The 27,608-nt window shown below is 45.6% G+C and overlaps 1 protein-coding gene across 1 annotated transcript; it reads right to left on the reverse strand.

Moving 5' to 3' along the window:
• On the reverse strand, positions 1 to 27,516 carry ANXA4 (annexin A4). The gene is made up of 13 exons (XM_033159141.1): positions 27,370 to 27,516; positions 15,604 to 15,646; positions 14,448 to 14,535; positions 12,900 to 12,994; positions 11,355 to 11,468; positions 10,423 to 10,513; positions 10,114 to 10,193; positions 9,130 to 9,186; positions 8,706 to 8,799; positions 5,127 to 5,222; positions 3,173 to 3,231; positions 2,938 to 3,060; positions 1 to 2,204 (listed from the first exon to the last, which is right to left on the reverse strand). The coding sequence occupies exons 2-13, from the start codon at positions 15,604 to 15,606 to the stop codon at positions 2,145 to 2,147; spliced, it is 960 nt and encodes a 319-aa protein (XP_033015032.1). The 5' UTR covers positions 15,607 to 15,646; positions 27,370 to 27,516; the 3' UTR covers positions 1 to 2,144.
• Between the last annotated feature and the right edge of the window lie 92 nt (positions 27,517 to 27,608).

Raw genomic sequence — 27,608 nt, forward strand, 5'->3', positions numbered from 1 at the left:
TCAGGTTCAATTCCCACTCTTTTAGAAGCAAAATAGAATTCAGACAAACATGAAAAAAGTAAATCACAACCTGACAGGTTTTTGTTTTTTTCCAAATCACAGATGAGAGGGCTTTCTGAGCAGTGACACTAGGACCAGCTGCTGTACATAAATTGTTTCCTAGATCAGAATTGCTCTCTAGTGGACGAAAGAATGAAGGAGACAATTTCTCTTCATGCTTCTGCTCCAATCAAAGACAGAACTTCCTGCACTCATATCTATGTCACATTCAGAAGAGTCAACCTTTATCACTTTTGCTCCTGGTGCTGAGTATCAGACTGTTTCTTAACTTTTTGCATTTCACAGGAAAGGCACAAAAAGGTGTTACATTTTTGGCAGCAGAATATATACAGACACAGCAATTTACAACTTGTGATTCTAAAGGCACTACAGAAGACGGCAGGGGAGGATTGTTTTGTTTTAAATAAGTGCTCTAGCATTCTGAGTAGGAACCAAATTGCATTCATTTGCTGTTTACATGTTTTGTTCTGGACACAGATTTTCTGTTCAGAGCATGTGTGAAATTCTTTGCTTTACATTCCCCCCCCCCAAAAAAATATGCACAATTGCTAAAGGGCAAGAACTTGTGAGGAAGGCAGCAGCATTGTAGGGAGGTGACCTCGCTACAACCTCAGTCTAGCTGAAACTGCCCCCCTCATTTTTCCTCCAGAAGCACTTGATTTTCTTAAAAAGTGCAAAAACCCTGAAATCAACTACACATAAATGGGAATGAGGCCCAGCCCACTTTGGGAACTAAACAAGAGGCTGGACTTGGCAATATCCAGATTTACTAAAAAGAGCAATTTTTTAAATGATACATGCAAGCAGCCGTTCCCATATACGTTGACCGAGAAGCAAGTCTCCCTTGCCATGCGTACGAAGGGTACTGTGTAAAGGTGGTATGGCAGCCCCAGTGGCAAGGCCATGGCTGGGTCATTACAGGGAGCCCTGAACCAATAAGGCAAGCACCAGGCAGGCAGTGCAGCTGTTGCCATTGCCATTTGCCCAGAATGCCTCGGGGTCTTATTTGTTGAGGCCCCAAAAGAATTCTGGGGAAATGAAGACAACAGGAGTACAAGTCACCTGGCTCAGGGGCTCCTCTTCAAAACACCAGACCCTAACAATGTTAAGAAATTAATGAAACAAAATGTATGGCTGGCCTCTGGGGAATTAGGGTAAGAAATACAATGTACAGGGCATTCTGCTAGCAGTTACAGTGAGGCCAAGGGTTGAAATCCAGCACTGCCCTTTCATTATGCAATATTTATTCCTGATTTTGCTGGACATGGGAAGTTAAGTAACAATGCTTACGTAGTCTTCTGTATAAGAGGGTGTAGTTGTGTGTGGGGTGTACTTTGGGGAAGGGCCACAGAGCACCTGCTTTGCATACAGAAGGTCCCAGATCCTGGAATCTCCAGGAGAGACTCTTCTCTGCAATCTTTGGGAGTTGCTGCCAGTCAGTGTAGACAGTGCTGAGCTAGATGGACCAGTGGTCTAACTCAATATAAGGCAGTTTCCTCTTTTTCACTTCAGACTGCAAGGAAGGCCTATGTTTCATTTATAAATCTACAGAATACTAAAGCTAGCCTTCCCTAGCCTGCTACTCTCCAGATGTTTTGGGGCTATAACTCCCACCAACTCCAACCAGTCTGTAGTCAAATGTCCAAGGATAGAGGGGGTTGTGGTTTGGCAACAGCTGGAGGTCACTAGGTGAGAAAGGCTGACTTAGGTGTTCAGCAGTCCCTTCTGTGCAATCCCTTCAAGAGTGAGGAGTATAGACAAAAGAAACCTAGTCAAGAGGACCTGCAGGAAATTTGAGAGTTGCTAGGTTTTTTGTTTGTTTGTTTTTGTTTAAATCACACACAGGTTTGCAGGTCCAATTTTAGAAGCCAGGGCACAGAAAAGATTCAGAGCTCCCCACACGTATATTATCTGCCAATGATTCCAAGGAGAAATTATTTCCAAACCTATTATAGTACACAAAATCTAGGTTAGCATGATGCAAAGCTGGCATAAAAGGATTACTGCAAGAGATTGAGACTGCAGGCAGCGTGGACAAGACATGCTGCCTGGGTGTAGGAAAAGGCAAGAGGCCATTTGGGCTGTTAGTCTTCCCCACCACAAAGGAGGAGCAGGACTTTCCTGTAGTCTCCTGAGGTGTCGCCCTGAAAGAGAAATTTGAAGCCACTGTCAAGTCATGCTTTTGATTAATGGTTTAAAGCAGTCTCCCCCAACCGGGTGCTCACCAGAGGTTTTGGACCAAAGCTCTCATCAGCCCCAGTGCCATAAGGTCATGCTGACAGAGACTGATGGGAGATTTACCTTATTTATTTCATAAAAATGATACACTACTTGACCGTAAAAAAGCAAACCTCAAAGCAGTTTACAAGGAGGCTAAAACAAAGTTATCAGTAAAAGCAACACTTTATCTTTTGAATGTTTTAAAATCGGCAATAAACTAAAAGCAGATTAAAACATACACCCACATTCTACTTGTCTAAACAAAAACCATTTCAGCAGGCACCGAAAAGAGTGCAGTCAGGGTGCCTGCCTGATTTCATGAGGCTGGGAGTTCCAGAGTACAGGCGCTGCCACACTAGATGTAGTTCAACATATCTGGAGAGCAACGTTGTGGGTGGTGGTGGTTTGTATCTGGCTTTGCTATGGCCATTAAACACTGCTTCAGGCTGCTCACATGAGTGTGAACCTCTTTGGGGACATTGTTCCTGCAGGGAATTCTCCTGCCCAAGCCTCACAGCAATGAGTGAGAGCAGCTCAAGGCTGCGGTGGAGACCACAAGGCAAAGCTTCTTTAGCCACTTAGGCCTGAAGCCTACATGGGAATTTAAAGGCGCTGGAATTGGGTGGGGAAACAAATGAACAAAAAATGCAAGCTCACCTTAATGAAGGAGTAGAGGGATTTTCCATACATCCGCTTGAACTCCGCCTTGATATCTATCATGTCTATCTCACAGCGGGAGACCATCACTCGAATGAGGGTGTCGTCATTTGTCCCTAAACCCTTGATTTAGGGGAAGGAGAGAAAACAAGCAACTGGTCACTCTGTTTTTGCATTAAAACAAACAAACAAACAAGGCACATTCAAACCTTTCTCTCTCCCCCACACCATTTACCTTCATGGATTTGTACAGCCTTTCAGCAAAGTAGGCATTCCTATTTCTCATACAGTTTACTGCAAGGAGAAAAACAAAGGGAGCAAGGTTAGCAAAGCAAGAAAAGAGAGCTGGAACCAGACAGTATAGCTTTTCAAGCAAACAGAGGGCCTGCATTTTTGAAGAAAGAAAGTGTGGAGTCAAGTGTACTTGGCCAAGAAGAAGCTGCCCAACATGGGAGTCCCTTCATCAGCAGCCATTATCCGGTGAGAAAGCATGAAGGACTCTAGAATAAGGGTAGGTGAAACCTGTTGCCCTCCAGAGGTTGCTGGACTGCAACTCCCAGCATCCCCAACCAGTGCTGATTGGAGATGGAATCCAACTTTTTAAGCAGAGGTTGGATGGCCATATTTTATGTATGATCTGGTTTGAGATTCCTGCATAGCAGGGGGCTGGACTAGATGACCATTGGGGTCCTTTCCAATTCTACACTTCTATGATTCTATGAGTAGGGACGCGGGTGGTGATGCGGTCTAAACCACAGAGCCTAGGGCTTGCCAATCAGAAGGTCGGCGGTTCGAATCCCCACGGCGGGGTGAGCTCCTGTTGTTTGGTCCCAGCTCCTGCCAACCTAGCAGTTCGAAAGCACGTCAAAGTGCAAGTAGATAAACAGGTACCGCTCTGGTGGGATGGTAAAACGGTGTTTCCATGTGCTGCTCTGGTTCGCCAGAAGCGGCTTAGTCATGCTGGCCACATGAGCTGGAAGCTGTCTGCAGACAAACGTTGGCTCCCTTGGCCTATAGAGCAAGAGGAGCGCGCAACTCCAGAGTCGTCTGCGACTGGACCCAATGGTCAGGGGTACCTTTACCTTTATGATTCTGTGAGCTGGAGGGTCAGACCTGGCCTGGGAAGTCATAGATTCAAATCCCTGCTCAGTCATGATATTATTATTGGCCAAGTTCAAACATCACATTGAACTACAGTTTAAAACAAAAACAATAGTTTTATTTTGAAACAGAACCGTTGATTAAAACTTCTCATTCTGCTGCCTTGTTCCAAGAAAACAGGAATTTGGCTTGTCCAAGGAGTTTGGGTTGTCACCATTATTTAATATTTATTATTTACTATTATTATATTTATTTATATCCTGCCTTTTCCCCAGACCAGGATTCAAGCCGGCTTACGCAAATTAAAACAACGCAGATAAAATACAAAAAAGCTAAAAACATATAAAAGCTAATTGCTAAAAAGTAATTAAACTCTTAACAGAATTAAAATATAGAAAACACATCCATTAAAATACATATATTATTATAAAATGGCCGAACCCATTTCCCCTCAAGCGTTAGTTCTCCCCAAGTGTTAAAGGGGGTGAGATATAAATCATTCTATTGCAATGACTCCTTACAAATATTAAATTCTAACATATATTGATAAAATAAGTAAGACAAAGAAATGCTGCAGTATCAGTTTGGAGACAAAAACCATCTTTACACAGATCAGTCCACTAATACACCTCAGCCCAGCAGGCCAAAAGAATAGAATTAAAAACACCTTCAGCAGACAATGGAAGGTTGGTGCGGGGGGCAAATGAACCTCCCAAAGCAGGGAGTTCCAGTCTGGATGTTACCAACGAAGTGGTCTTTCATGTTTGTACAAACTGTTACCAGAATGCGGGGAAAAGTCTCCCCTGCAGATATTAAGGAGCTTCGAAGGCTCACATGGAAGGAGGCAGTGCATTAGCTATCCTGGGCATAAACCATGAAATTCACTGGGTGACCTGAGTCAACCTATCTCAGTCAAGCCTATCTCACAGGGCTGCTGGATAATCTTCATGTAGAGTTTATTGGACTTCTTGAAAGAAGGGTGCAGAAACCAAGACCATCATTGCAGGGCACCTCCACGACTCTTTCAAGTTGCCCCACAAGATCATCCCATCCCCCGTTTCATTTTAGCAGCTCAGTAGATTACTCACCTATTGCTAACAAGGCGTCCTCAAGATCTCCTGACATTTCAGATTTAATACTCTCTGTAATGTCTTTGTTAGCAATCTTCCTGTAGTCATCAAACACTGGAAAGCAGAAGGAGGGTTTTACTAGCAAATTAAAAGTAAAAAGGTGCCAAATCTAGAAGCCCGCATATTTAGGATTTTATTCAACTAATTTCTACTAAGAGTGGACTCACTGAAATTAATTGACAGAAGTTAGCCATGTCTAATTTCAATGGCTCTACTCTGAGTAGGACGAGCACTGGCTACAACACTTTAATTTGCCTTCTGTTTCACTGCTTAGATGAGATAGAAAATTGGGGAAGTTCCCAGGTTTCTGATATTTGATTTATGATTATTTTAAAGGAAGAAAATGTCAGTTCATTAGAAATATTTTCCCTTTACTCATCCACAGTGCAGGTTTAAACAAACTCTGACAGTATTTACACAACCTCAGCCACTCCCAAGGAATTTGTAGAAATTTCAACTCAAGGAATATAGAATGCCTTGGTTGCTGTGGTATCAAATTGGAAATTTGATACACCAAACTACCTCAATTCTGCCTTTGGATTATAGTTGAACTCTGCTAAAGAGATAGAATAGACTCTATTGTCTAGACTGTATAACGTGTCGATCCAAATAAACATGGGTACAACAGATGGTTCAAAGAAGATATGGGAAGCCAATTGGCAGATTAGCATCAGTAAAAAGGTGTGGATTTCAATATGGAGAAAATTTCCTTTTAAATTGGTAGCATAAGAGGTAGCATTTAATTTGTGCTAAAATGGCATGTCACTCAGTGGCTCAGTTCTGGGATGAAGTATCTGTTCAAATAAAACCACTTACTGGATAAAATGTCTCAAAATGCCTAGAACTGGCTCTTCTCAATCCATTTATGGGAGACAGTATTAACTTATACAGTTTTAACTTTTAGAAAATTCTCTTATCTTAGCACCCAGGTGCATAATAACAAGATTCTGGAGGAACTTAGAGGGTGTTTCTCTGACAAATTGGTAGAACAGAGAGGCAAATAGCACTTGTAGAAAAATAAAATAATAAAATTGGCACAAAGCTTGAAACAAAGTCTCTTTTGTAAACGAATAGCACAGTTTCATTATGTACATAGCTAAAAACAAAAACAGACGACTCCCCTCACATTATAAAACGTTTTGGTTAACAAACTATTTATTGCCTTCTATACAAAAAGTAAAAGGGACCCAGGTGGCGCTGTGGGTTAAACCACAGAGTCTAGGGCTTGCTGATCAGAAGGTTGGCGGTTCGAATCCCTGCCACGGGGTGAGCTCCCGTTACTCGGTCCCAGCTCCTGCCCACCTAGCAGTTCGAAAGCACATCATAGTGCAAGTAGATAAATAGGGACCGCTCCTGCGGGAAGGTAAGCGGCGTTTCCGTGCGCTGCTCTGGTTCGCCAGAAGTGGCTTTGTCATGCTGGCCACATGACCCGGAAGCTGTCTGCGGACAAACGCTGGCTCCCTTGGCCTATAGAGCGAGATGAGCGCCGCAACCCCAGAGTCGGACACGACTGGACCTGATGGTCAGGGGTCCCTTTACCTTTACCTTTTATACAAAAAGTAGCCTGGGATAAGAACTTTAATTCTGCATGTATTGCCTAAACACCAGCTTCTGGTGATATATTACTTTATTTATCTGTGTGTTGTTGTATATGTTGAAAGAATTAAAGAAAAAGGAAAAAAGAAATATTTTGCAGATTTCTGCACAATGGTGGCAAGTTGGATTGAACAGACATGGGGGTTTCTAAAACAGTGTGTGTGAGGACTTAAGGGTGGTTTTTGTTTTTTTAGGTTTTCTACATATTGTAGGTGTTAAAAGGAAAGACCACCGTCTATATTTTTCCTTTTTCATTCTACATTAGTGTAGTCTCAAGCTGTGTCCTTACTTCACAGCCCTATCAATTAATTAAGGTTTGGCCAAGGCAATCCACTTTTGGATTGAACTAAAAGGCAAAAATGCAAAAGGCCCTCAAAGGTTCAGGAAACTGCTTGTGTTTGCACATCTTCCAAGCTACAGTGCTCTGTATACAGCTTGCTGGCCCACAAATTTTTATTTATCTAGGAGGAAGAGGATTAAAAACCCACAGAGTGAATGAAAGACAAGCACCAACAGGTGGTAGCCAAGCAAATGCAGCAGACTTGTCTTGAAGCCAACTCTTACTGTAAGAACTGGTGGAGCAAAAAACAGGAAGATACAGGATCTCCTTCCCAGGAAATCTGTGGGGTTCATGTCAATGCAAGTTTCCATGGGCATGAGAGAAAGACACCATGGCAGCATATAAATGCTCTGTGAATTTTGCAATCTGGCAGAGCATCTCATGTAAGCTCCTCCACAGGAGAAAGAAATTAAGTTGGAAAGAGTCCCAAAAGGAAACTGTAGTAAGAGTATCTGTCAGGGCTGGTTGCACATCCTTAGAAGTCACGCCAGGGCTGGCTCCACCCATAAGAGTCATGTTATTGCCTTTGCTTGGACCACAATGCTTCCAACTGTCATGTGGAAAATCATATGCTTGCTTTTTAGCTTCCCTTTTGCCATTGCTAAGAAATGGCCTCTGCTGATAAGATGTCCTGTTGCTGCTGCTATGTGAATGTTCTGTATTTTATTGTTAGCCATTGTTACAGAGTTCATGAGATGTTTGTCTGCCCGATTGATATTATGTTATGTTTTGTCATTGTTGATGCATTACCTTGAAATGCTATTATATTTTAGTCTGTATGTGGTTCTGATTGACATCAGTCATGAAATTAAAAGATGCCTGCTTCTTGGGAGGAAAGCAATGACAAACCTAGACAGCATCTTAAAAAGCAGAGACATCACCCTGCCGATAAAGATCCGCATAGTTAAAGCTATGGTTTTCCCAGTAGTGATGTATGGAAGTGAGAGCCGGACTATTAAGAAGGCTGACCGCCGAAGAATTGATGCTTTTGAATTATGGTGCTGGAGGAGACTCTTGAGAGTCTCATGGACTACAAGATCAAACCTATCCATTCTGAAGGAAATCAGTCCCGAGTGCTCACTGGAAGGACAGATCCTAAAGCTGAGGCTCCAGTACTTTGGCCACCTCATGAGAAGAGAAGAAAACCCTAGAAAAGACCCTGATGTTGGGAAAGATGGAGGGCACAAGGAGAAGGGGACGACAGAGGATGAGATGGTTGGACAGTGTTCTCGAAGCTACTAACATGAGTTTGGCCAAACCGTGGGAAGCAGTGGAAGATAGGCGTGCCTGGCGTGCTCTGGTTCATGGGGTCACAAAGGGTCCGACACGACTGAACGACTGAATAACAACAACAAATGTTGTTCTGAACCTCTTTGAGCTTGGGTTTACCATGGAAAAGCAGCATACAAATAAACTCAGGTTGATGATGATGAAATTTCCTACACTTCAGTTTGGTAAAGAGACACTTTAAATTCCTACCTCTTGGCATATGTACGAAGCTGGAGAAAGGGCTCCCTCCCCTTTGCATATATTCCAAAAGCATCCCAGATGCCCAAGGGGAGTCTCTGTACAACAACCATCCAAAATGTTCAGCCTCTTACCCCTCAACAGGTGGTTTCTGCTTCTTGAGCACAGGATAGTCATGAACTGGGCCTCATCAGTGCCCCACCTTTTCTCCCCAGCTTCGTACAGACACTGAAAATGAGAAGTGCAGATAAAAAGGCATCAATTTTTAAAAGGTCAGTGCAAAAGGACAAGGAAACCCAGGAGGGAAGCAGAGCCTGTGGGGGGAGAAGGGAGGTCTAAACAAGAGCTTGGCTGCGGCATCCAATAGCCAGGACAAGTTCCAAGTAGGTAAAAAGGTGGAACTTATCTCACACATTGTTTAAAACCACAGCAGAGAGAAATAGCCCTGGGTTAGAAGAACTGGCTCCCCTGAATGAGGCAACTGTGATATAAACTGCTGCCCCAATGTGGTATTTTTCTGCAGTGAGATTTGTTCTCTGAGTGCAAAGAGCTACAGACCTGGGCATCTTGCACGGCCAGGCCCTCATCAACATGGCTGCTCTCATCTCTGTTGCCCTGGAAACAAGAGGCATAGGTTAAATTCAGTCTAATGCAGGCGGTGGGAATTTCCTAGTGGGGCACTGTAGGTGTCAATGACTATCAGACTTTGAAAAACTGGTATCATTGGATCAAGTTCATCAATTTCGCTGAATTAAACTAAACAGTTTTAATTGGATTTTGAATAAGTGTGCAATTAATTGTTACTGTTTGGAATTTCATTTTGTTATTATCATCCTTTGGTCATGTAAACCACTATTCTGAATAATGCTTTTTATAGGGTAGGATAGGGGGCACTGGAGATGAGTTTATGGAACTCATCCCCAAAAAGTGTGTCCCCCCAAAAGTTCAAATTTTACCTCTGAGAAGTCACAGCTTAAATGAGGGGAGATTCCAAGGCCACAAAATTGCCCTTGGATGTAAACAGTCCATACCAGGGGGTTCCGAACGAATGGATAAGCATTATGCAAGTGGTTCATAGCATGTCTGCCTTAGATATTCACACTTACATATCATTGTGTTTCTATTGCTTCTTTTATTTCTTACATTGTATTTTGCTGTATTGGCATTTGGATTCTGTTGTATTCAAAGTCTAATACAATGAAATACACTGTAAGAAACAAAAAAGCAACAAAAACACAATTAAAAATCATATAGCATCTGCCACAGCGAATACAATTGCTACAACAAGCAGGGTGGGGGGTTCATCAAGGGTCTGCCAAAACTATCAGCAATTTTCAAGAGGTCTGTGTGGAAAAATGTTTGGGGTCCACTGGTCCAGACAACTATCAAAGCAGCAAACCCATCAACAGGATGCAGGGAGAGAAACAGTGGAATACCAGCCTGGTGCTGTGGGGTGTCAGTTGAAAGAAATATTTACAAAGAAAGAAATGGGTGGTTGTGAAAGGTTGCCATAAGGCAGCCTTGGCCAATCTGATTACTTACAGTGGAAAGAGACACCAGCACTCTCCGGAGGATGGAGGAGGTGTCCGAGACAATGTCATCCTCAAGGCTAACCCCATACTCTGTCAAGAAAGCCAAGACACAATGGCTATAGTGGAGTAGGGTTACTGAAGCACTCCAGAGAGTACTGAGAAATTAGAGTCACATTCATTCCCACCATGACAAGGTAACTACCTCAGGCAGCCAATTCAGGAAGGAAGATTAGACAGATCTGGGCACGACCTAACACCACGTTCTTCCACACAAGCAAACACCACAGGAAGAAACTCAGGAACATCTCTTTATACTCACGATGTTTGTAGGTTTCATTAATCCGTCTGATTTCCGGGTTGGTACGAGAAGCCAATATTTCTATGAGGCAGCCCTCATCTGTCCCTGCCCCCTGAGAGAGAGAGAGAGACAAACAAACAAACAAACAAACCAGACAGAGAAGATGAACAGAATGACCACTAGGGAGAAAGGGAGAGTTCTCATCCCAATGCAGGCAGGATTTAAATTCTGAACTTCCCTGAGGAGTCCTTTCTTTGGAAAAACAACAACTTAGAGAAACACCAAGATGGGGGGTGGGAAAGTGCCCACTGGCCTCAAAACGGATGAGACTGCAGCAGTGCTCATTCTACAGTGGTTTTCATTCTGCTCAGAGGGTTTTGCCCTTTTTATTGCACATTAATGATGGTGTGTGCCTGCAAATGTTTTGGGGTGGTCACTTCACTTCACTTCCAGTCAGTGCATATCCTGCAACAACCTGCTGAAATCAGATTACTTTTTATACCACAAACATTCTGGTTTTTTATTCTCCTGTTTCTGTTGTGCCATAGTCCAGATGCAGGGGGAAGCATCCCAGCACAGACGAAAGATGAATAAATCCACCACCAGGGCAATATAAGAGCACATTGCAGAATGCGCCCACTATCAAACACCAGTGTGGTGGGGCACTGTAGTCAGAATTCATCATACCCAAGGCAGACCCATTCGGGTTGCTCCAGGGCAACTTTTATTTGGCTGCAACATAGTTTTATCTGAACCTTCTGGAAGATCTGTTTCCCTTCCCATCTCTCCTTCCTGGCTGTGATACCTGCACTGCACAGGATTGGACTATTTGACCAGTTGGGTCTCTTTTCCAAGGCCACCATTCTATGATTTTACATGACAATATTGTAGGAATTATGCTTATTGGGCAGAGTCCACTCATACTTGGGCTTCTGTTATAAGCCTTTGCAAACCTTGACAGCTCTTTTCAGCTCCTGCACATCATACAGAGTGATGGGTGTCATCAGTCCAATGATAACCCTTTCAAAATTCCCACTCAACTCAGACTTCAAGTCGTCAATCAAATCCTGTTGGGGAAAGACATGTTTTGGATGAATATCTCACATAGAAGCAACTGTGAAAATGTGCTTTTAAGCACATCAGAGGTAAGAAAAGTCAGTGAGAGTGGAGGTCCTCCACTTGGCTTAACAGGAATGCAATAAGGTGACCCCCCCCGGGAGGGGGGAGAAAGAATCCAACCTTTTCTTTCTTTAAACAAAAAAAACAAGAATAGCTTGTTTCATACTGCTTTGAGGTCATTAGCCAAATGAGGGGGGAAAAGTTACTCCAAATAATTTTATAGTCTGGATTCACAGAGGTTTACTTAAGACAAACATTTGTACTACAGGCTGAGAACATCTGCCAATTATTAACATCACTGTCAACTGAGGGGACCTGTAAATTCATTTTTATGGATGGTTACCGATATATGCATATTAATCATTTGTAAGCACCACTGGAATATTCCTTTTATTACCCCCAAAGCCCTCAGAAATACGAGCACTCACTGCTACCTTTGCTACTTACTTTTATTAAACACAGTTCACCATACTCATAATCTGATAAGTGCTTTACAGGCCTCTGAAGTTAACCTGCCCTTGAGGTTTTTAATAGTCCCATTTTCCAAATGGGCAAACAAAACTGCGCTTGTGTGACTTGCCAAAGGCCCCAGAGCACATGCACGGCTGATGAGACACTTAACCCCTGCTCTGCTGTCCAACATTCAGCCCAGCCTTGCAAATAAATTTCCCCAAACTAGAATTTTTTTTAACTAGCCTGCCTGCTAACTTACAACTGCACTAGGCCTATGTGGCCGTATGAGCCTGTCATTTTCCCTTCACCCCGAGCAGAGGAGAAGGCCTTTTAAGTGTTCACACTCAGACTGTGGAACTCCCTACCAGGGGGAGGTCTGTTTGACCACCCCCTCACTTGATCTGTAGTCAGCTAAAGAACAAAAATGGCCTTTCCATTCCTTCACATTTTTGGACTGCCAGCCTGAAGACTCGTTAGCAGGCTGCTCTTCTGTGTATGCTTTCAACTGCAGAACCTGTTTCTCTTCAGTACTGGAGTGGTTTATTGTGTCTTTGATTTTAATGACGTTTTTTGTAATATTGGCATTTAAGATGATTAAATAAAATAAGAAGCATGCAGTGGACTGGGGAAGAGAAAGAAACCATGCTTTATCTGGTTGCCTGAAATGTATTCCTACTCATCACAAGTGACTAAGTGAGTGGCTATTTAAAAGCTGGGGAAACTGCAGGTGAGGAGGAAACAGACTCAAGGGAGGACACGGATATGTCATTTGGGCAGGTGAAGTATCGTAGGCTGATCAGTACAAACAAAATACTTGCCATGACAGATTTTAAACTATAAAACTTCTAAAATCTCAAAAACTAGAGGTGGGGAGCAGGGAGAATAGAGAATCAAGGAACTACACAGTTCCTAGTCAATGCACCTACCCGCCCAATGGTGGATTTGTAGGCTATCTTAATCTCCTGCCGTTGGGCCAAATTCCTGTTAACCAAAACCTCAATAATGGCGTCTTCATCTGTACCTGAGGCAAGAAAAGCAACCGACTTATTTGAAATTCAAGCAAGAAAACTCATCAAATGGTACAAAGTGTAAATATGCTCACTGACACACATGCACACCCACTAGTTTACACATTGATGCATATGCAGCCTAAGAAGGTGGATGTGAATGAAGGGGACTGAGCATGGGTCAATATAGATTAGTGGGGTGGTATTGTGCAAGACCATCAAGAGGGAACCCCAGCTCTGCTCTCTTCCAATGGGAAAACACTAGTCATTAAATAGGGAAGATACATTGTTGCCAGGTTATTATGGCATTTGGCAATTAAATTTCCTCTCTTCTTTTCTTCTATATCAAGTCGCACCTGCCATGTCCTATATCCATTAGGATACAGATTTCTACGAAATCTTTTGTGGAGCTATGAATAAGCTACTCTCTAGTCCTCCTTGAATCCAGGTGGTTCCGTTTATTGTTTAAAAAAGGACACTTTCAGTTTTGAGAGCCTCAATGATAAATAAGACTCTTCTCTAAGGGTGTGGCTTGGCTACCTTCCTGGAAGTCGCCTGCAAGTCCACCTATATCTTTGGTGTGATGCACCTTGACGGCTTCTAGACTCTGCTTATGGCACAATGGGGTCCAAAATTCTGCTGAGCAGATTGGTGGAGGGGACACAGCTTGGCAGGCAATTCTTGCCTTTCCACCACAACTCTAATCTGTAGAACTGAGTGGGAGATGTGAATGCTCTGTGCTAGAGTGTCTGCTTTGCATGCAGAAGGATCCAGGTCTAATCCATCACGCCTCTTGTTAAAGGACTGAGCATCAAAGAAAGGAAGACCTCTGCCCAACACCCTGGAGAGCCAATGGCAATCAGAGTAGACAGTGACCATGCTAGACGGACCGTTCTCTATGGATGATTTCTTTTTATGTATACGTAGATGCAAGATAACCAAGGCCGTTTCAACAGCCCTTGATACAGAACTAATGGCTTGCTCTGTTAAAACTGTTTAAATCCCATGGCTATTAGCCCAAAGCCTGCAGAACCACTGACCTGAGGCAGAAGAAAAATAATGAGTGTTACATGAGAGGCACAGAACACTTTCCAGCTCAAGGGCTGCATTCCCTTGTGGAGGCAAAAGTGGGCAAAGCAACTCTTAATTTTTGTACAGCTAGTACATTCCAGCCACAATGTAAAAGTGAAAGACTTATATAAATATATACCTACCTCCATCCACGCAAGCAAGAGGTAATTGTCACAAGCCAAGGACACACTCCAGGCAGGCAAAAGCATCAGGAAGGGTACAGAGCAAGGCTGGCGAGAGTTGTGGCCTGTGGAGAGCCCCAAGAGCCAGACAGAGAGGTCTGGAGGGCCACTGGTTTTTAGTGCCTGGTCTTGAATTTCCCCACCCCATGAGAGAGAGAGAGAGAGAGAGAGAGAGAGAGAGAGAGAGAGAGAGGCAGAGGGGGCAGGGACTCACCTAGTCCCTTCATGGCCTTACGAAGTTTCTGGGCATCCTCTTCTGCCCTGAAATTGGAAGCTCCTTTGATAGTTCCCCGGTTTCCTGACTAAAGCAAAAGAATATCAGCTGTTAAATGCCATCACAAACAGGGATATACCACCAGTGGCTGTGGCTCCAAACAACTCACCTGGGCTCCAAATAGCTCATTGAAAGCCATAGTAGCAAAAGCACACAGATTGTGAGGTGTGCTATATTTCTTCAGAATGGTGGCTGTTATGTCTGTTGCTTACCTGTCGCCAGTGGGCAACACCAAATTCCAGTAGAGATTCGGAAAGCTGCAGCTCAATGCTAGAGCACACACGTGGTAGGTGGAAGACCCTAAATTCAATCTCCAGTTAAAGGAGGATCTCAGGTGGTGGGAAAGATCCCTGCCTGAAAGCTTAAGGAAACTACCACAACTCAAAGTAAGGCATACTGGACTCTATGAACCAATAATCTTAACTTGGTATAAGAGAGCCAGTGTGGTGAAGTGGTTAGAGTGTTGGCTTAGGACCAAGTCAGGACCTCCTCAGCCATGAAGCTCTATGGGTGATTTTGAGCCACCCACAATCTCTCAGCTATCCTACCTCACAGGGCTGAAGTGAGGATAAAATGAGGAAGAAGCGAACTACAGGTATGTATACCACCTTGAGCTCCTTGGAGGATAGGTGGGATGAAAATGCAATAAATATTCTCTTATCTTGTTTACCTAACAAAAAGAGTGCGGGGTCTGACTCCTCACCCTACAAAAGCACATACAGGTTAAGTTCCCACAGGACAGAAGTGGGAAATTATGATACGTAGAACAGCCTTTGCCAACCTGATGCCCTCCCAGCACACTGGCTGGGGCTGATGGGAGTTGTAGTCCAACAACACTGGGAGGGCACTAGGTTGGCGAAGGCTGCAGAAGAGGATATATGAGGACCCAGAAGCCCTGACCTTTCTGCTGCCAACTGTCAGTTCTGTTGGAACCTTCCCATGACACTATCATATAATTCTTGCTCTGATAAGAGTGAGTCTCCCAGTCTGTTTTATTTCCCCAACTCAATATCACAGAACAATGGCCCTGTTTATTGGGCTCTTGAGCGTACCAGGCACAGCTTGGTACATGCTGGGGGAAACAGGAATCACTCACCATGACAGCCACCTGGTCTGGAGTTTCCCAAGCCAATGATTATCTGCAATAAAACAAAGAGGTGATTTAGATAATATTTGACTTCAAATGCAGTGCTCTCCTGGCATGGGAGAGAGGGGCTGCTAAGCCACCTGGTACCACCCAGTACCAGAGAGGAACAGCCCTGCCTACTTTGGGGGCAAACATCTAGACATATCCTTTCCCCAAGGAGTTGCAACACCACATACGTCTCAAAACTAAACTACAACAAAATCCTAAGATATTCAAGCGTGCATGGGGCAGTTCTGCACAGCCTGTTCTCAGCTGAAACTCCTCAAATGCCATCTAGTTTAGAGAAAAGGCGAGAGGGGTGACATGACAGAAATTTATAAAATGATGCATGGCATGCAGAAAGCAGATAGGGTCATGCCCCCCTTTCTTTCATAACACTTGAACTCATGGACGTCTAAAGAAGCTGAATGTTGGAAGGTTCAAATCAGATACATCTTCATGCAACGTATGGTTATTCTATGGAACTCACTCCTACAGGAGGCAGTGATGATCACCAATCTGGATGGCTTTAAAGGACAAGTTCATGAAGGAGAGGGCTATTGAAGGCTACTAGCCACAATGGCTATGCTCTGCCTCCATAGTCAGAGGCAAAACTGCTTCTGAGTAACAGTTGTTGAAAAACACAGGAGGGGAGAGTTGCTCTTGTGCTTTGGGTACTGCTTGTGGGCTTCCCATTGAGGCATCTGGTTGGCCACTGTGACAACAGGATGCTGGACTAGATCCAGCAGGATCTTCTTATGTTCTTAACCGCTATGAATAAGATATTCTTCAATCAGTGGAAATCCTCTTTTACTGTGCTGGCATCTTTAGCATCAGCCCCCGCCCCCCAATGGTCTTGAACCTGGGCTGTGTCCGAAGAGATGGCCACACACAGCCCCACATGCCCCTATTATAATTGAAAGTTTGCGGGCATTTTAATTGTAAGCTGTGTTGGGAGACAAACTTGGTTGAAGAAGCAAACAATGACAAAACTCATCTTGATGTGAAGCAGAGATCTGGCACCACAGAGCAACCTCTGGACTTGAAGTGCTTTGATGGATTTTTCTACCAGCATTGCCTGTCCCAGAACAGCACGCATGACAGCAGAAAGCACAAAATAAGAAGAGTCTGGCTGCTGGGGACCCATCTAGTCTAGCTAGCATCTTGTTCTCACACTGGCCACCAAGATTCCTGTGAGAAAACCGTAAGCAGGGTTTCAGAAACAAGTGGTTTGTGCCAGATCAAATGAATGAACAAATCACTTCAGCGGTGGCCAGCCATATGTGATGTCAGATATAGGGCCACTCTAATGATTGACCCAGGTGGCAGATATAGGGCCACTCTATAAACCACAGAGCCTAGGGCTTGCTGATCAGAAGGTTGGTGGTTCGAATCCCTGCCACGGGGTGAGCTCCCGTTGCTCGGTCCCAGCTCCTGCCCACCTAGCAGTTCGAAAGCACATCAAAGTGCAAGTAAATAAATAGGGACCGCTCTAGTGGGAAGGTAAACGGCATTTCAGTGCGCTGCCCTGGTTCGCCAGAAGCGGCTTAGTCATGCTGGCCACATGACCCGGAAGCTGTCTGCGGACAAACGCCGGCTCCCTCAGCCTATAGAGCGAGATGAGCGCCGCAACCCCAGAGTCGGACACGACTGGACCTGATGGTCAGGGGTCCCTTTACCTTTACTCCCATTAGATTGAGGGAGTGGGCAGAAGCCAAATTGTGGATAATAGGTGCAAATTTCTGGTGGAGCACCAAACTGACTGTGGAGATTCTACTGATTCAAGAGTTCCCCAGAAGTGACAGCCCCACCCAGCCAGCAGCATCCACAGCAACAGCACCACTCATGCTGTCTGAAGAGGCTTGGTCGGAGTAGGCTTCACAAATCTAGGAAAATACAAAATGCAAATATACACGTGTGGTATTGCATCTTCTACAAACACGAGGCAAATCTAGTATTTAAATTTGTTATACGTAAAAGATGAACCTTTTAAGCAGACGCTTTTTAGCCTAATTCCCAGGTTTTTGTCTCAGTCATGTCAAGCTGCCAAGGAAACAAGGAGCATGGTTTTTTAGTCTGGAAGAACTAGGCAAAGCCTGCTTCAAAACTCAGCTCTTCAACAAATCTTTGAGTCAGACTGTTTTAAGTCTTTCTCCCCAGTAAAAGCAAAACCAGAATAATGTGGAACTGAAACGGTTTCCAAGCACATCGTTTTCCAGTCTCTCTTCTCCAAACCCAGGCTATGTGGGGTTGTGGTTTGTTTGTTTGTTTGTTTGTTTGAGCTCATGTTGAAGGAGAGAGCTTAACCACAAGCCCAGGTTCCAGTAACACAGACATAAGAACAGACTCTGGATCAGGCCAATGGCCCAGCTAGTCCAGCATCCTCTTCGCACAGGGACCAAGCAGACACCTCTTTTGGAAAACCTGCAAACAGGATCCAAGCATAAGAGTACTTGTCACTCTTGTGGTTTCCAGGACCTGGCATTTAGGAGCATTGCTGCCTCCAAATGTGGAGGCAGAGCATAGCCATCATGGCTAAGAACCATCAACAGTCCTCTCCTCCAAGAATTAGTCCAATCCTCTTTTAGAGCCACCCAGGTTGGTGGTCATCACTGCCTCCTGTGCCACATGAAGAAGTCCTTTTATCTGTCCTGAAACTTCCAACATCCAGCTTTATTTGGATGTCCATGAGTTCTAGTGTTTAAAAAGGCTCCAACAACTTCTGAGGGAGTTCGTTCCACTGTCAAACAGCTCTTACTTAATATAGCTGCTCCCAGTGAAACCATGAGCAGAATTTATGACTTTTGGGGTTGAGGGATAAAATATTTTGAGGCAGAAGGAGCTGCTAGGTACCAAGTTCTTGGGTAATGTCAATTAGCCTATTGCCAAACTTCAAGCTCACTTAAATTTTGATGTACATACGTTAAATGAGTTGCCACTCGTTGCTTCCCTTAAGTGTTATGTTACAGTGAGATTATTATTTAATTAAGTATAGTTATTATGCAACTTTACTTGCACTGTTTCATATGTGACCCTCTTTGAGCACAGATGTATTTGGGTGTAATGCTGTATACAAATAAGTTGACTACTATGATGACTAACCAACAGCAGAGCTCTTCTTATGAACAGGAAAGATCTGGTGGATTCTAAGAGGGAACTAACCAGATGACATATTTTGCAACTGTGGCAAACCCACGATTCTAAGGGCTTGTTTCTGAGTAGACATGGGTTGGATTGTGCTGTACATCTTGCAACAAAACGTTCAGATTCCAGTTTCTGTATCTAAACTCACAGCTTAAAAAAAAAGAAAGTTCCAGAGACAAACCACAGGCTGGTGATTAAGCCTTGTAAACTGCCTGGTTTTCAAACTACTTCAGAACCCAGCTCTCCTCAAGAGTTCTTCAGGAAAAGGGTGTGGTAATAAATTAGTAGCTGGGGCCCGAACTATCTATCCTACCACTTTTATGGTGTAGTTAGAAATCACTAGGTAATACTAGGCCGAAGAGGTAGAAATTAGGAGAGGAGCCTTAATCCCTCCCTTCTCCAGCTATGATCCTTATGAAAATCTCTCCACTTCCAAAGCTGCAAACAGCATTGGCAGAAAAAAGCTCTCACTGGCTTCAGCAGGAGCTTCCACCCACCCACCTCCTGCTAACACTAACTGCAATGCATTGTAGGAGAGGTAATTTGACCTCATGGAATCATAGAAGACGGAGCAAGCTTGTTTTCTGCTGCTCCAGAGGGGAGGATCCAAACCAATGGATTCAAATGACAAGGAAAGAGATTCCAACTAAACATTAGGAAGAACTGTCTGACGGCAAAAGATGCTCGGACTCCGATGGAAGGTGATGGACCCTTCTTCATTAGAGATTTTTACACTGAGGTTGGATGGCCATCTGTCAGCGATTCTTCAGCTGTGATTCCTGTATTGCAGGAGGTTGGACTAGATGACCCTTGGATCCCTTCAAACTCTATAGTTCTATGATGCTATATCATTGCTGGCAGAACGTTTTCCCCATCTAATTTCTCTTAGTAGTCTTAGTAATTAGTTGCACCGCCCCGTCCCCCCGCTTATCCCTTAAGGAAATAAAAAAGCTAGAAAACAAAGTATCCCAAAGGGCTCTACAGATGTGTAAATGTAATGATTTACTCTTGGTTTATTTGCCATGAGGCATAGTCAAATAAGCAGCATGGGATATCATAATCATTTAGAATCATTTTCATCCGTTTTGCATGCCCCATGCACAGCAGTGGAAAATACAACATCAAAGTCGCGTTGACTGCTCTGCCCCTCTGCTACATTTCAGTAGGAAAAACAAGGTCAGCAACTTTCCTCAAGCGGACGGTTTTCATTTGCCAGCTACAAGCATAACAAGGTTTATTCATTCAAATCTCTACTTCCTGCTTTTAGTTCTGTAGGAGACACTGATGTTGGGATTCGCTTGGGAAATCTAGTTGGCACTGACAGATTAAAAAAAAATAAATTAGGCAACCCTAAGTGGCGTCACAACATGAAATAATGGCAAAGGTTACCAACTGACCAGAAAAGGCCTGCCCAGGTTTCCTAAAACCATTTCACACCCTAGCAGTGCCTTCAACATCAGCTGGACCTGCAGAAGAAGCCATTTCACACCATGGAAATGAGATCACCCCCTGCAAATGTCAGTGCACATCAAATTGCCATTAAAAGCCACAGATACAGAGGTTGGCTTAGAAGCTGGCACTCCCACGTGGCAGTGATTTCCATAAATCTATTATATGTTGAGTGAAGAACTTGCTGTCTTTGCCAATGATTCTGAATCCTGAACTTGTGGACATCCACAAACTGAATGATGGAAGGCTCAGGACCGACAAAACGAAGTACTTATTCATGCAGGGTAGAATCGATGGAACTCACAAGAAGCAGTGATGGCCACAAACATCCATGGCTTTAAAAAAGGATTAACAAGTGCATGGAGGAGAGGGCTATCAATGGCTACTAGCCCTGATGGCTATGCTCTCCCTCCACAGTTGGAGGCAATGATGTTCCTGAACACCAGTTGCTGGAAACCACAGGAGGGGAGAGAGCTCTTGAGCTCTGGTCCTGCTTATGGGTTTTCCCACTGGGACATCTTGTTGGCCATTGTGAGAACAGGATGCTGGACTGGATGAGTCAGCTTCACTGGGTCACCCCAACGAGACATCTACCTCCGAAATACATTTTTGGCAGAAAGGATGGGGATTTAATAAAATAAGTAAAATAATAAAAAATTATGGGTTGAATCCCTGTGTCAAATCTGCTGCAGAAAGTTGTAGGAACCCTCAGAGCAAATTTGGGGGTATGTGTTCAGTTCTTCTCTCGCCTCTACAAAATAGCCAGAGGAACAAAAAGAAGTGAAAAAATAAACGAGTGCCCATTTGCAAGATCTCGATTTTATACTGTGGTAACACCTACACTTTGAAACTCTTCACCTATTTACATCAGGCAGGCACCTTCACTGTATCCTTTTTGGTGCCTGCTGAAAACATTTTTGTTTAGACAGATGTTTAGAAAGCTGGTGTGAGTTTTAATCTTTTTTAGTCTATTGTTATTTTAGCTTTTCGAATGTCTTACATCTTCGTTAAATCTTATTGATTTTTTTGTAAACCACTTTGAGAGTACTGTAGTTCTGTTTAACTTTACAATCAAGCATAGTACAAATTTTATGAAATAATTACAGCGGGGGTAGGGAACCTGCGGCTCTGGAGCCGCATGCGGCTCTTTCGCGGCCCTGCCGCGGCTCCGGGGTGGCTGCCTGGGGCGCGGAGGTGGCGCGGAGTGGTGGGGGCACTGCGCCTGAGAACTCCTCGGCCGGAGGGAAGACGCGCCAGCCCTGCCAGCGATGGAGGGGCGGTTTGCTGGGGGGAGAGAGAGAGGGAGGGAGGGGGCAGCCGGGGGGAGGCGCGGGGGGCAGGGCCTGGTGCGACGGCGGCAGCGCAGTTGGCGGAGCGGAGCGGGGCCGTCCCCGCCGCGGCCCGCCACTGTGAGCGCGCAACAGGCGCTCCTCCTTCGGCTCCGGGGCGGCTGCCTGGGGCGCGGAGGTGGCGCGGAGTGGTGGGGGCACTGCGCCTGAGAACTCCTCGGCCGGAGGGAAGACGCGCCAGCCCTGCCCGCGATGGAGGGGCAGTTTGCAGGGGGCAGAGAGGGAGGGAGGGAGGGGGCAGCCGGGGGGAGGCGCGGGGGGCAGGGCCTGGTGCGACGGCGGCAGCGCAGTTGGCGGAGCGGAGCGGGGCCGTCCCCGCCGTGGCCCGCCACTGTGAGCGCGCAACAGGTGCTCCTCCTTCGGCTCCGGGGCGGCTGCCTGGGGCGCGGAGGTGGTGCGGAGTGGTGGGGGCACTGCGCTGCGCTCCTGGCCCGCCTGGGCTGCGCCCGCCGCGCCATCCTCCTGACCCGCCGCGCCTGCCCGCTTCCCTCCTTGGAGTGTCGGGCCCGGCGGGCGGCTGGGGTGTCCTTGTGGGGCTTGGCTCCGTTGCGCCTTCCCCGCTCCCCGGAGAGGCGGGCGGGCGGGGGACCTTCCCGGCGTCGGTCGCCAGATGGTGCTGCTGCCGCCTCCGCCTGGCTTTGCTGCTCCGCCTCACCGTCCGGCGCCTCTTTGGCAGCGGGATCCGGGGGGCGCCTGGGGGCCCGGCCGGGACTCGGAGCCTTCCTGCACCGCTGTGCAACAGGAAGGCCGGGCGGCGGCGGCGAAAACGTCCGGGCTGCTTCTGAAACCTCCGCCAACCGGTGCTTCGCCAGCGCTCGCTGCAGGCGGTGTACATGCTCAACGATGGCCCCAAGGGCGGCTCGGGGGCCCGGAGCCCCGAGGCCGGCGCGCTGCAGAGCCTGGCGCGATTCCCCCCCAAAAAAACCTGTTTTTTGCTTTTTGGCTTTTTGCCTTGCTCTCCCACCCCCCCTCTTTTTTTTCCTCCCCTCCTTTTTTAATCCAAGGGGAGAAATCCCATTTTTAAAACAAACAAACAAACGAAAAATAAACAAACACCCCCCACAGCTGCTGCAGCCACTCTATTTGAATTTTATTATTACCCTTTTCTCCCTCTATCCCCCCTTTTTCTTTTCTCTTCCCCTTTTGTTTTTGTTTTCAAAAAAAGGAAAAAGAAGAAAAAGATTTCCCCCCTTTATTTTTATTTTTTAAACTACTACATATTTTTAATAGATATTCTCCCCACCCCATCCCACCCCCAATTTATATTTTTCCACCCCACTTTTCCATTCCCACCCCCCTTTTTCTTTCTTTATTAATTCGCTTGCCAACCTATCTTAGAGGGGGAAGCCCTCTCTCCCACCCATCCCACCCCCAATTTATATTTTTCCACCCCACTTTTCCATTCCCACCCCCTTTTTCTTTCTTTATTAATTCGCTTGCCAACCTATCTTAGAGGGGGAAGCCCTCTCTCCCACCCACCCCACCCCCAATTTATATTTTTCCACCCCACTTTTCCATTCCCACCCCCCTTTTTCTTTCTTTCTTAGTTCGCTTGCCAACCTATCTTAGAGGGGGAAGCCCTCTCTCCCACCCACCACACCCCCCCAAAACAACTTTGAGCTGAACCCCAAAAAACGGGGGTAGATCACTGCTGAAAGTAGATCACAGTTTCTTGGGAGTTGGCCACCCCTGGTATAAGACATGTAACTAGAATAAAATTTTTAAAAAACCAAGCAAATAATTGTAATAACTACTGTAATAAAGCACTGCTATAATTATATATAATTTCCCTAAAATTTTGGTTTCATTCGCCTTTCCGTGCTGAAATGTCACAACCTGAAGGACCATGGCTTGCCCCCCCCCCCCAGTTTTGATCCTGGGTACGCCCCTGAGTCAATGCAAAAAAGTAAGAACTTATTCTTGTTGTTTTTACTAATTATACTTTGCATTGGCTCCTATACGTTATTTATTATTATTGCATTAAGGTAAGAAACAATATATGCAGCGTTATATTTGTTTTAAATGTCGCAATGGTTTTGCGGCTCCCAGGTTGTTTTTTTCCCTTTGGAAACGGGTCCAAGTGGCTCTTTGTGTCTTAAAGGTTGCAGACCCCTGAATTACAGTGTTTTAACTGTTCACATTCTTCATCTGCTATACCAAGTAAAGTGCTTTTAGAGGATATTATTTTTATATGGCTGTTTTATTTGATTGTCAATGCCTGCATTTCTGCCCTGGGCAAGTGCAGGATGCAAGGAGGAGAGATGCACAATAAATGAATAAGTAATAAGAAAAGACGCTCAAAATTCAAGCAGAACAATCCCAAGTTAATCAGAGCTTTGTTCTCAATTCCTTTCTTTAAGTCTTCTCAAACAGACTCCCCTTGGCAAAGGCCTCCCTACAAGCTCTGGACATGCTTTCTAATCTACCCAACCATGGAAAACTAACTATAACAAAACCTTAGAGTGGAACAAAACCTGATTTGTATTGTGACTCTTTCATCTATTTAGCCCCATGCAAAGAAAACTGGCTACCAATTCTGGGGTAGGGGTGGAAAAAAGTTTCCAAATCCTAGGAGCAAGCATCACCTTTTAAAAACTAGGAACTTAAGTTTTCCCAACTCCTATCCTAGTAGGACACTGCTTGACGGAAGTCAACCCATACGTTCTCAAATGCACCAGCCAGACCAAAGCAGCACTAGCTGGAGCAAAGACCTTTGGCAGCCATCAGACAAGCACCCATGCTATTGAATGTATGATAAAACAATCCTCTGCAAAGGCTTTTAGAAGCCAGAGCAGCACTGAATGCTGCAAATCTGCCTAAATCTGCCCCCTCCTTTTCAAAGGGCAGTTTATGGTTGTGAGGTGTCTGTGCACCACACCTGGTGAAATCTCAGAAGCCACAGAAACTGTGGAATACATGTACTGTATATACTTGAGTATAAGCCTAGTTTTTCAGCACATTTTTTGTGCTGAAAAAGCTGCCCTCGGCTTATACTTGAGTGAGGTGGGCGGTGGGGGCGGCGATAAAGAAGCCCTTTCTCTCCGCTCGTGCCGCCACCCGCTCTCCCCAGTCAACCACTCCTTAAGAAGCGTACAAGAACGGTGGTTCTTTACTCTCCCCAGGCAGCTTGTTCCATTCCTGAACTGCTCACATAAATGCAAACTTGGCAAAGGAGGAAAAGGAAGGAGCAGCCCAAAGGGCTGCTTTCAGGCTGCTCGTTCCTCCTCCTCCTCCACAGCGGCAAAGGTGAACCGGCTTATACTTGAGTCAATAAGCTTTCCCAGGTTTTTGTAGGAAAATTAGGTGCCTCGGTTTATATTCAGGTCGGCTTATACTCGGGTATATACGGTATGTTTTTCATTAGTAAGGAGGGAGAAGGAAGGTTTCAATGCCTAATATCAACCTTCCTCAACCTGGTATCCACCAGCTGCTTTGCACTAAAACTTCTATAGCTGTCAACAGCAGCACTAGTAGGAGCTGATGGGAGTTGTAGTTCAGGTTGGGGCAGGTTACTCAGTATGGCTCCTTTCTACAACTCCCAGAAGCAGAATAAATTATGCAAATAAGAAAAGTTGCAGCATAGGGAATTGTGCACATCTGCTAAAAAATGAGAGAAATCAGCTTCTCTTGTGACAGAGTTTTTAGCATGGAATCTGCACAGGTGACAAGAAGCAGGTCGAAAATGCTACTTTAGTCCACGCAATTCCCAAAGTACAAGCTAGAGCAGCTTAGAAAACACCAACTTCAGCTCCTGGCTCTTAATAAATAAACTGATGGACTTGTTTAACTGGTTCTTCTTGCAGCACCAATTAGAATATCATTATTCAGCTTTATTATCCTGCAATTATAATACTAGCATGTTAAATGAGGCACCTTTACCCTTCAAACAAGAACACTGAATCAAGCTTTAAGAACCCAGGTGTGGCCTGCTCATACAACGAACAAGAAGAGAAACAAACAACCTGTGGCTGGAGGGGACCTCTGCTCTCAGGACCAAACCAGCGTGCCTCATGGTAACTAAACACAGACATGTGTGCCTGTGATTTTTTAAACTGAACAGAGCAGAAAGATATGAGTGAAACTCACCTCCCCATCATGCACGCACCCACTCCCAACCCAGACATAAAAACTTCTCTCCTACCTGCACACCACTGTTTGAGGCAATTCCCAGTCCAAACCAGCTTTCCCAAACCTGCTGCCCTACAGATATTTTGAATTACAATTCTGATCAGCCTGCTTCAGGAGCAAATGTCAGGAGAGTGGTGCTGGATCTTGGCTCTGAGGCTTCTTTTCCTTTGGAGTAGGACTGCCCTCCACCCACTCTTAGGTGAGGGATGCTAGTCAGCAGATCCTGAGGTGAGGCACAGCACACTGGCATCATATGTCCACATGCACCAGAGTAAAAACATATCTGCTTCCTAGTCAGGTTTTGTTTCACGAGACTGGGGAAGGAGGCTGAGAGCTAACAGCTTTAAAAAAAAAGAAATCCCTTAAATTCCCCTTAAAGGCAAAACAGGGAGTGGATACTAGCACATGCAGACTGTCTAAAGGTAAAGGTAAAGGGACCCCTGACCGTTATTTCAGGTTGATTTATATCTCAGCTTTCCACAAGTTACTATTTGCTTATTTCATAAAAAATGGCATGTCACATACCTGCACAAAACTGCAGCTCAGTCAGAAAACAAAACATCCCTGAACCCCCAAATAAGCCTTGGTCTACGCCACATCCTATCTCCGTGACCTTCAAGACCCCCAATATTTTCACCTTCAAGACCTACAATATTTTTATCCCATCAAAACTGTCATGTTCATGGAAATGCAATTTGACCCTAAATGACAACTTCAAATAAGGCTGGGGTGGGGGCAGCCTTGCACCCCACAGTACGCTTTAGAGCAGGGTTTCACAAACCTGGTTCTCCAGCTTTTTTTGGACTGCAAGTCCCATCATCCCTATCTAGCAAGACCAGTGGTCCGGGACAATGCAAATTTTAGTCCAACAACAGCTGGAGACGTATATTTGGGAAGCCCTGTTTCAGAACCCCAGATCATATAGCCACACTTCCAGAAACAGATATGGCAGCATGGGAAAGAGTTATTTTTTCAAGTTTTCAAAATGAGCTGGGGGGGCGGGGGCATGGGCATAGCCAGGATTTTTGTTACCAGGGGCAGGCCTTTAGTTGTGGCGGGGGCAGAACCTCAATTTGCTATGTATTTTTTTTATTAAATTTCATTGATTGGGGTGGCAACTGCCCCTCCCTGCCCCCCTAGCTATACCCATGGTATTGGTATGCTTTTCTCTTGTCCTTAATATTAGTTTTGTGGTTTTTATCCTGAATTTTTATTCTATGAAGGGCGATAGGCAGTTTTTAATAATAGTAGTAGTAGTAGTAGTAGTAAGTAGTAGTAGTAGTAGTAGTAACTTGCGAGGCCTAGTAGGCAGCAGCCCATTTCAGCATTGCAGCGGAAAAGTTCAGGCGCCCCCTCCCCCGCCAAGACGGTGCCCGGACTTCGGGCCTCTTCCCGTCCGCCGCGCCCAAAGCGGAAGGCAAGCGGCGCTCTGCCCGCCCTCAGAGGCACTCTGCCCGCGCCATGCGGGGGAGACTGAGGCGAGCGCCCAGGGTGGCAGCGCCCGCTCCCCACTGGCCCAGCAGCCAGCCCGCGGGCGAGGGGAAGGAGGCCGGTGCCCAAGCACCGCCAGGTTGGCGAGGGCCCGCTCTCTACGGAACACGCCACGCCCTCGCGGCCTCTGCAGCCCCAGAAATGGCACACACCCGCCCGACTCGCCTCACCTCACCTGCCCGCCTGCCTGTCCAGTCCGCGCCGCTGCCGAAGCCGAGCGCCGCCTCGCCTTTTCATAGGCGCGGAAAACCCGCCCTTAGAAGGGACGGACGCCGCCCTGGAGGCGGCTGAGGCGAGCGGCTCGGGTTTCACCTCGGCGGGGAAGCCGGCGCCCTCCGTGAGGCGAGCGAGCGATTTCTCCTCAGGGAAGCCTCTTTCCGCCCTCCCGAGACGGTCGCGTGAGAGCCTCTTCCC

This window comes from Lacerta agilis, chromosome 8, assembly GCF_009819535.1.
Source record: "Lacerta agilis isolate rLacAgi1 chromosome 8, rLacAgi1.pri, whole genome shotgun sequence".
Classification (NCBI taxonomy): domain Eukaryota; kingdom Metazoa; phylum Chordata; class Lepidosauria; order Squamata; family Lacertidae; genus Lacerta; species Lacerta agilis.